This window comes from Arvicanthis niloticus, chromosome 15 (genome assembly GCF_011762505.2).
Source record: "Arvicanthis niloticus isolate mArvNil1 chromosome 15, mArvNil1.pat.X, whole genome shotgun sequence".
In the NCBI taxonomy this organism is placed as follows: Eukaryota; Metazoa; Chordata; class Mammalia; order Rodentia; family Muridae; genus Arvicanthis; species Arvicanthis niloticus.
Window position 1 is genome coordinate 25,246,111 of NC_047672.1, and position 10,492 is coordinate 25,256,602.

Genomic DNA, 10,492 nt, shown 5'->3' on the forward strand with positions numbered 1-10,492 from the left:
TGCCTCTGCCTCCCAAGTGCTGGGATTAAAGGCGTGCGCCACCATTGCCTGGCACTTCTGGCTCCGTTCTTATTCTCTAGCTTCAGTAAGCTCTGCTGACCTGCACATGAACTCACAAATAACTCCACTCTCCTGCACTGACTTCCAACTGACTCACCAAACTCAAGTCCACTCAACTGGACAGACTCCCAACTCTTTGCACTGCGATTAAATAGCTTTTCTCCTGAGAGTTGGGTGTATCCTATTTCTGACTCATTCTATCACATCTTTCTCTGGTTCATCACTTTGTCTGCCCCTCAATGAGATGTAATTGTTTGGGATTAAAGGTGTGTACTAAAGGATTCCATCCATAGGGACTAAAGGTGTGCACTAAGGGCGTGTCTGCATTCCAGCCAGCTCTCACAGACCTAGAAGGTCTTTGGATGTGATTAGAGCAGCCATATTGCTGGATTAAAATTCCTCTACACTCAATGAACCATCTCCTCAGTCCATCCCCCACATTCTCTTTTCTCTTCTCCCCTCCCCCTCTCATTTGTTTGTATCTGAGATAGGGTCTTTCTGTGTAGTCTTACCTGCCTGAAATTCAATATATAAACCAGACCATCTTTGAATTTAGTTATGCCTGGTTCTGCTTCCTGAGTGCTAAGATTAAAGGTATGTGCCTCCACATCTGATTACCCTCTGTTTGTTTGTTTGTTTGTTTGTTTGTTTTTTGAGACAGGGTTTCCTCTGTGTAGCCCTAGCTATCCTGGAACTCACTCTGTAGACCACGCTGGCCTAGAAATCAGAAATCCGCCTGCCTCTGCCTCCCAAGTGCTGGGATTAAAGGCGGGCGCCACCACTGCCTGGCTACCCTCTATTTTTAAAATGCAATTTAAAAAAATGGAGTCAGAAAAAAGAAGTAGGTATTTCAATCAATCAAAATATACTCCATCATATTCCAATGAGGCCATTTTATGGGTGGCTTCTGTAGGCTGGTTACTAGATTTTGAGGACTTGTCAGGTCAGGGCTGGGTTTGCTCTGATTGTCCTGTTTACTGACTTTAAGAATGGCTGCAGTTATTTCAGTCTTCCAGCTGATCTCTCACCTTGAAATGCAGTTTTGACAAAAAGGCAAGGTCCCCTCCTCTGTCTTTCTATACTTACCTGTCTATCATTCGGCAAAGAAGTTACAAGTCACACAAGCTCGCACTGACATACCTGTACCTTTAAAGGTTGAGCAGACAAATCAAACAGAATTAGTGCCTTTACATGGTAGTTTTATTTACTATCCATCCATCCATTCATTTTCTCAGTATGTGTGTATAGGTGTGTGCACATACCTATTCCCCCCCCCCCCCAACACACACACACAGGAGGAGATCAAGAACAAATTCTAAAGAGTCAGTTCTTTCCTACAACCTGAAGACTCTAGCAATGAGACTCGTCATCAGGCCTTCATGCAAACAGCTGTACCTACTGAGCTATCCTGCCTGCCCATGCTTTTACAGTTTAAAGGAATGGGCAAGAGAGCGTTTCCATTACTTAATTACCCTCCCCTCCCCCCCCTTTAAAACCTGTGGTTACTGGAATCAGGAATTTTCAGGGGTAGTTCGGAGGAAAAGCAGAAGTCAACACCGCATTTCCCAGAAAGCCCTGCCCTCTGGCTGCATGTGAGGGTAGAAAGAAAGGGGGGCAAGTAAAACGTTCTTCTTCTTTATCTGCAGCCATCAGCCAGTGATGCCCCAGACAGATGCTTCGCCCCTGTATCCTCTTCCCCAGAGGAGTGCTATCACTGTTCCTCCTAATGATTATGAGGTAGGTAATTAATTGGCTTTGCTTGTTTGCTGGGTGAATCAATCCTTTAAAGGTGGGAAAATGCTCTACTGTGAGCATATGGGTTTGTTAATGCATGAATGAATTGCTTCTTCAAAACTTAGCTCCAGAGTCAAAAGTAAGGTAAGGGTACACCACATAAGTTGGCCTGAACAGACGGGTGCACACGCCTGCTGGTTCATGCTAAGCCAGCCCTTCCTACCTGAGAACAGCAGTGATGGTCAGGGCATGGGCAGGTACATGTGATGATTAGTATGCATTCTTTATTTTTTTAAGTTTCTAGAACTCAATAGCCAGGATGCGGAGTATGTCAAAATAAGTGAAGACTTTAGAGCATCCATGAAACCTTTCAAGATTGTGAAGATACAGAGGATATGGAACCAAAGGCTCAGGGATGCTTTTGACAGGTAACATAGTCAGACCTTGTTTGGGGTCATGTTATTTAAGTAGATCAAGAGGGGAATAGTCATTTTATTTTATTTTATTTTATTTGCACATTTATTTATTTGACACTAGGGTGCGGGGTGTACACATCACAAGAAAACTTGCTGGAGTCAGTTGCCCCCTCCCCACTCTGTCCACATGGGTCCAGGTGACTGAACTCAACTCTCATTGCCCAGTGGTGGCCATCTTGCCAGCCTAGTGTTCTTGTTACTGAATCTCACATTTCTCTACCTTAGGAAGAAGCAAAAGATGAAAAATAAAACTGAGATGCTCCTGTTTCACGCAGCACACCGGACTCATGTGGATTATATCTGTAGGAATAATTTCGAGTGGGTCCTACATGGAAACCGGGAGACCCGATATGGAAAAGGTTTGTGCTGGAAGAGGGAGCTGGGACTCCAGCCCTGAGCATGGCTTTTTTGAGATGTCCTTGGCATCACTTTGTAAACCTGCACACTGGGGCTTAGCAGCCTTAAGAGAAAATAAGCTGAGTTACCGTAAGCCTGTGTTGGGACAGCTCTGTTGTCTTGAGGGTATGGGTGCTAGGCCCTGACCCTAGGGCTCCTGTCTTGTCTGTCTTGTCTTTTTTCTCTGGGAACAACCCCTGATAGAACTTTTTCTCCATTTTCCTTTGCAACCACAGAAGCACTGCTTTCAGTTTTGGGTTTTGGGTTTTGGTTTTTGGTTTGTGTTTGTTTTTGTTTAGTCACCCTCTGGTCTTTCCCCTCCCCCTCCCCCACCCAGAGCAGCCCATTGAGCTCTGCCTGCAGCTCTAACCCACAGATGCAGACTCTTCCACCTTCCACAAACCAGCCCCAAAAAGGCCTACAAACCTTGGGCCAAGTTTATGAGTGCAACAGCCTCGCTTTTTTACATCAGTTTTCTGTATCGGTTGTCACCGAGACCCAACAAGAAGCACCTTAAGGGGCAGTGGATTTATTTTGGTGGGAAAGGCATAGCGGCAATAATTCCAGGCGCCTGGCCGAAATGCAGCCAGGTTCCGGCTAGTGTATGTCAGGTTTTCTTCCTTTTTCTTTTTTACTCAGTCTGGGTGGGCATACAGGTGGGCCTTTCTGGAAAACTTCTCTGGAAGTGTCATCAGAGACGTGCCTCCCACCTGGTTGGAAACGTGGTTATGTTGAAGCTGAGGATTAAGTATCGAGGGCTTACAGGTGTCAGGCGGTGTTGGCAGAGGTTTCTTTCAATCATATCAATGTCTGACTCTTTGTATTCTCTTATAACCTATGCTCACCGCGAATAGTAATTCTCTCCACTTTTTTTTTTTCTGGTCATTTCTAGGAAATTATTTTGCAAAAGAAGCCATCTATTCCCATAAGAATTGTTTATATGAAACCAGAAACACTGTTATGTTTGTAGCCCGAGTCCTGGTTGGAAATGTCATTGAAGGAAATATGACATTCAGTAGCCCTCCTGCGCTCTATGACAGCTGTGTGGATACCAGGCTGAATCCCTCTGTCTTTGTCATTTTCCGGAAAGAACAGATTTACCCAGAGTATGTAATTGAGTACGTGGACTCAGAGAAAGAGAAAGGGTGCATAATTAGTTAGGAATGACGTATGCAGCGCCGAAACCATTCTGTTGCTGTCTAGGACCAAGCCATCCCCAGACAGTAGACAGGCTTTTACATCCCCTTGCTACATTACCTAACGTCTTAAACCAGCTTCTTGTCCCAAGTCCATCTTTACCTCCCCAGTACCAGCCCTTCTGGTGTTCTTATCATCCTTGGTGCCTTCTGTACCTAAGTCATTAGTTCTAGATGAACTATTCTGTTAGTTTTTACCACCTAGTAGTCAATATCTGTTTTGTCTAATATTCACAGTGCAATTCGGGTATAGATTCTCCACACAATTACATTAATTAAAAAAATATATCAAATTGACTATAATGTAAGAGGGAAGTATAAGGTCATAACTTCGGCACGACTTTACAGTACTAAGAAATAATGGAGTCGTCAGATGCCTACACGTACCTTGAACCAGTATGAGCTTATAAGAAAGGAATTGGAGGAACATGAAAAAGCAGGAACATGTGTAGACATCAGAGTAAAAACTAACGATACACGTTATTTGCAAATGTCAGCAACTATCTGTACAAGGTAAGAACGAAATACCTTCATTGAAATAAAGCTACAGCACAAAAGAACTTACAGATTGTCAAAACAGCGGGAATGAAGAGATACATTCTTGCAGACGAGCTGTAGGTAGTACACGAATGTCTAAAGAGACATTCAAAACTCGAATAGGGCGCAGAGTGATTTCTTATTGTGAGGAACTGCCCAGTGTATTGAAAAATGCATAGTTGGCTCTCACATGCTAAATGCCAGTGGTGCCCTCCTTTGCCCGAAGTCATGACAACCACAGACCCTACTAGACCTGTCCATCCTTTTAAAGGTACATCTTTTATAACATCCTTTGCCATCTTGAGATGATTTATAGGTAATCTAATCTACATTTAAGTTTATTCAGACTTAATTTAGTGCCCTACTTATGTTATAAATGGAAACTTAGAAAGTCAGAACTCTGGGAAGGATACAAACTGTAAGTGCTCAGGCATGACTATGCTATCAGCTACGAAACATGTTAACTCTCACTAGGAATACGTTTGGCTTAAGAGTCCAGCAGGGCTAACATCTGAGCTGAATGAAGTACAGGAAAATGAAAGATGAAAGGGATGTGTGACAGAATGCAGTATTAGGGTACACCACAGCAGACTCCGTACCTTATCTATGGTGAAGGAAAGGGCGCAGTCACTTTGATTGAAATGATAGATAATAAGACAGGACAAATTACAGTCTGTCTCAGAGGAATCCAAGGATTCTTTCTCAGACATGTTGTAGGTCCTGCATAAATGTCCAACAGGACATTAGCCAGTCGTAAAGGTGCAGAACGGTTTGTGTGTGGGACTGACCCATCCACACACAGCAGGGCGCTTGTTCTGCCTCAGGCTGCATCTACTCAGTGCCGTTAATAAACTTCAGATACAAAGCCAACAACCATCACTCTCCAGTATACTACATTGGGGACCACTGATCTAGTTAATGGTAGTACTCTTAGATAATTCAATTGTTATTTCCATTGTTTTACTACAGAATAAACCAGATCCTTGCTTCTCAAGCCCCTGGTTTTTAAAAATGCTATGTTCCTTGATTTATAATCTTTCTTGTTTGCTCAATAAAAAGAAAAAAGTAATTTGATTCATTTGCCTTCATTTGCTCTGTTTATTGCTATTTCTAAAACAAACAAACAATAAACAAAATCCACTACAGACAAGACTGTAGGTAAGACTGGCATGGTGGCAGCTAAGGCTGCAGTTGATTGGCCCAGCCTGGACTACAAACTTAGGAAGAGAAGTGTTAGAAGCCACAAACATACTTTTCCTCCTCTCTTTCCAAAGGTGGTAACAGTGTTGGACTAAGACATAAAGGTACATATATTTATAAGCAGAATTAACCTCTTAGCCAATCTTCAAAAACCTTTCTTTAAAGCTGGTTGTGGTGGTAAATGCCTTTAGGCAGAGGCAGGAAATTTTCTGTGAGTTCTAGGCCAGTGTCTTAGGGTTTTACTGTGGTGAACAGACACCATGACTAAAGCAACTCTTAAAAAGAACATTTAATTGGGGCTGGCTTACAGGTTCAAAGATTCAGTCAATTATCAAGGCAGGAGCATGGCAGCATCTAAGCAGGCCTGATACAGGAGGAGCTGAGAGGTCTACATCTTTATCTGGAGGTTGCTAGCAGAATTCTGACTTCAAGGAAGCTAGGACCTAGGATGAGGGTCTTAAAGCCCATGCCCACAGTGACACACCTACTCCAACAATGCCGCACCTTCTAATAGTGCCACTCCCTGGGCTGCACATACACAAACCATTACAACCAACCTACTACATCATACTGTGTTTCAGGCCAGCCAGTGAGACCCTGTCTCCAAAACAAAGAGTCATTGTCTAATATCTGAAGATGTAGCTCAGTTTATTACAGTATTTGTCTAGGTTACACAAAGCTTTGGCTTCAATTCACCAGTGCTGCATAAGATCAGGGGTGGTGGGCATGTCTGTAGTCTCAGCACCTGGGAGGTAGAGGGTCGTTTAAGTTCAAGGCCATCCATCCTCAGCTACTACATAAGTAGCAGGTTCAACACCAGTCTATAATACATGAGTCTGGTTTTTATTTGATTTTAAAATGGAGGCCCTTCTCTACTCATTTTTCATCACAAGCTGTGGATCGTGGAGAGAAGACCAGAGAGCCGTGTACATGGCAGCACACATTTGACAAAGTGAGGGCGGAACGTCCATGAGTTGAGTGAGCGTCCACGCCAATAGGCACTGTTGTCAAAGCCTTCACATCCACACAGGAAACCTGTGCATTCTCAGCCTTCACAGAAGATGCAGCTGGCCTTTGCTACTTTGTAGTTCTTTTTACTACCCCATATCCCCCGGGTTTTACCCCCTAACACTAGATAAAAGAGATAGAAGGGGGACGGTCCTTTTGTTTCTTTGGACACAACTACTAACAAACCACAACTAATCTCCCTAACAATCAACAACCTCCCTGTCTTATCCCGGGCTTCCATTGCCTGTGAAGAGACACCATGACCAAGGCAACTCTTTTGTTGTTGGTTTGTTTTTGTTTTAAGATTTATTTACTTTACATATGTGAGTACACTATCACTGTCTTTAGACACACTGAAGAGGGTATTAGATTCCATTACAGATGGTTATGAGCCACCATGTGGTTGCTGGGAATTGAACTCAGGACTCTGGAAGAGCAGTCGGTGGTCTTAACTGCTAAACCATCTTTCTAGAGCCGCAAGGCAACTCTTATAAAGAACAACATTTAATTGGGGCTGGCTTACTGGTTCTGAGGTTCAGTCCATTATCACCATGGCAAGAAGCACGGAAGCGTCCAAGCAGGCATGGTGCTGGAGAGTTCTACATCTTATTCCAGAGACAAGCAGAAGACTGGCTTCCAGGCAGCTAGGAGTAGGGTCTCAAAGCCCACCCCCATACTGACACACTATCTCCAACAAGGCCACACCTCCTAATAGTGCCACTCCCTGGGCCAAGCATATTCAAACCACCACATTCCACTCCCTGGCCCCCATAGGCTTATTCAAACACATGAGTCTATGGGGGCCATACCTAGCTGTAGCATAATGAGAAACACATTTAGTCCAACTTCAAAAGTCTCATAGTCTATAACAGTCCCAACAATGTTAAAAATCTAAAGTTTGAAGTCTCTTCTTAGATTCATGCAATCTCCTAACTGTAATATCTTAAGAAATCAAAAATAAAAACAGATCACACATCTCCAACATTATGTACGATATACATTATCATTCCATACTGTCATGGTGAGGAAATACTGGGCCAAAGTAATACAGAAAACCATCTGGGTAAACTCCAAACTTTATGTCTCCATGTCTGATGTTAAAGCACTCCTCAGATCACCAATTCCTTTCATCCTTGCTGTTGGCAGATCTGGCATTCAGCAGCAACAAACTTTGTTCTCTTGTGCTGGTTCCATTCCCTGTTAACAGTTGTCCTTGGCAGGTATCTCATGGCTCTAAAATCTCTAACATCTTGAAGTATCAAAGGCAACTTCAACTTTACAGCGTTTTGTTCCAGTGTATGGGGTCCATACATAATCTTCTGGGCTCCTCCAAAGCATCTGAGTCACTTCTCCAGCTCTGCCCTCTGTAGCATTCATGTTGACTACACACCACTGCTGCTGATGTTCTTGGTGATCATCCCATGGTACTGGCATCTTCCAATGGAACTAGGCTTCAACAGAAGCCTCTCATAGGCTCCCTTCATGGTGCCAAGCCTCAACTTCTTTCCATGATCCCTTTAGTCCTGGGCTGTCAACTACAACTGAGGCTGTACCTTCACCAGTAGCCTTCTCTGACTTCACACAGTGCCAAGCCTCAGATGCTCTACATGACTCCTTCATGCCTTCAAAACCAATATCACCTGAGTGACTCTTACACATTATAAAGTCCAGGTAGGTAATCATGAGGTACAGCCTTGGCTATCTCCGGAACACAACTTCTTTGTGCTCTCAGAAAACATTTGCCAGATTTCACCTCAGTGATGCTGATCTCTTCTTAATCACTGCTAATTTAATAGCTCCAGCTAACCAGCATCAATTGTCCCTTTTACTTTTGACTCTAAAGCCAGAGCCACATGGCTGAAGATTCCAAGTTCTGCGTGCTGGTCCTGGAATATGGTCCCCTTGTTCTATTACATTATCGTCAGCTTTCTGTTTTCCAACTCCTTCATTGCCTAAGCTTGGCTGTCCTAAAACTTGCTCTGTCAATTGACCTTGAATTTAGAGATCTGCAAGGCTGACTTCTGAAAGCTGGGATTTAAGGTATGTATTACCACGCCTGGACCTAACTTGCTCCATACCAGGTTGGTTGACTTTGAACTGAGAGACCTGTTTGCCTCTGTCTCCTGGGATTAAAGGCATGTACTACTACTATGCCTGGACCTAAGTTTTTCCTGGCCACTATTTCTCAAGAGCTGGATCAAAAGCCTGTGTCCTCCATTTCTGGATTGTAATTCATTCCAGATTAAAAGTCCAAATGAGGGTAGTGGTGGTGGTGCACGCCTTTAATCCCAGCACTTGGGAGGCAGAGGCAGAGGCAGGCGGATTTCTGAGTTCGAGGCCAGCCTGGTCTACAGAGTGAGTTCCAGGACAGCCAAGGATATACAGAGAAACCCTATCTCAAAAAACCAAAAAAAAAAAAAAAAAAAAAAAAAGCCCAAATGAAAACAATAACCAGTTAATAATAAAGTCTAAAATGATACAACTATTCTGTGTTCAACGGCATAAACAATAAGCTTACCTGGGTGGGATCCTGCCCCAAAGTCACCACTCCCTTAATTTGTTAACTCCTAGAACACAGAATTAAGCTCCATTCTACTCTGTGGTGCCGTTTTATTACTTGAGCCATACATTTTGTATTTTTTTCTTTCTCTGCTTGCTCCTTTTCACCAAAACACTCTTCATGAGACTACTCCAGAGAACAAAGTCTCAGAAGTCTTTTCTGAGACTTCCTTTATCAATGCAATTAATTGAAATCTCTTTACCTTAGCCTCAGGTAGACTCTTCAGACAAGGGCAAAAATCAGTTACATTCTTCATCAAAATATCTCAACAACAGTCTCTAGGCCACATATTGAAATTCTTCTCCACTGAAACCTCTTGGGCCAGGTCTGCACAGTTCAAATCATCCTCAGCACCAATGTCTTCCATTTTCCTACTAGGAATGTCCTTTAAGACCCACTTAGCCGGGTGGTGGTGGCACACGCCTTTAATCCCAGCACTTGGGAGGCAGAGGCAGGCAGATTTCTGAGTTCAAGGCCAGCTTGGTCTACAGAGTGAGTTCCAGGACAGCCAGGGCTACACAGAGAATCCCTATCTTGAAAAAAACAAAAAACAAACAAACAAAAAAAAGACCCACTTAAAGCATTCCACTGCTTCCCAAATCTAAAGTTCCCAAATCCACATTTCTCCAAAGAAAAACATGTTCAGGCCTATCTCAGCAATACCTTACTCCTGGTACCAACTTCTGTCTTAGGGTTTCCATTACTGTGAGGAGACACCATGACCAAGGTAACTCTTATAAGGAACAACATTTAATTAGAGATGGCTTACAGTTTCAGAAGTTCAGTCTATTATCATCATGGTAAGAAGCATGGCAGCATTGAGGCAGGCATAGCACCAGAGGAGCTGAGAGTTCTACATATTGTTCTGAAGGCAAACAGGAGAAAACTTGTTTCAAAGCCTACTCCCACAGTGACACACTTCCTCCAACAAGGCTGTACCTACCCAACAAGGCCACACCTCCTAATAATGCCACTCCCTGAGCCAAGAATATTCAAATTACCATACCCCCATATACTATCAGGCCTCTAGTATTTAAAAACCCTCTGCAAAGGACGCAGAATTTCAAGTGTCACCGAATTGTGGAAACTATCATGCAGAAACATGCCTCTATAAAGTGTGAGGCAAATCATAGTCAGCTGTGGTGGACAGTCTTTTTTTGTTGGTTTTTTTGGGGGGATTTTTTGTTTGTTTGTTTGTTTTTTGTTTGTTTGTTTGTTTTTTGTTTTTTTGAGACAGGGTTTCTCTGTGTAGTCCTGGTTGTCCTGGAACTTACTCTGTAGACCAGGCTGGCCTCGAACTCAGAAATCCACCTGCCTCTGCCTCC

At 43.3% G+C, this 10,492-nt stretch overlaps 1 protein-coding gene across 1 annotated transcript in view; it reads left to right on the top strand.

Moving 5' to 3' along the window:
- Zc3hav1 (zinc finger CCCH-type containing, antiviral 1) overlaps positions 1–5,473 on the top strand; it is a 41,451-nt gene extending 35,978 nt beyond the window's left edge. The window contains exons 10-13 of the mRNA XM_034519075.2: positions 1,707–1,797; positions 2,092–2,222; positions 2,496–2,629; positions 3,559–5,473. Of these exons, the coding sequence (XP_034374966.1) occupies positions 1,707–1,797; positions 2,092–2,222; positions 2,496–2,629; positions 3,559–3,827 (625 nt within the window). The 3' untranslated portion in view covers positions 3,828–5,473. The remainder of the gene's footprint in view (positions 1–1,706; positions 1,798–2,091; positions 2,223–2,495; positions 2,630–3,558) is intronic.
- The last annotated feature ends 5,019 nt before the right edge of the window (positions 5,474–10,492 follow it).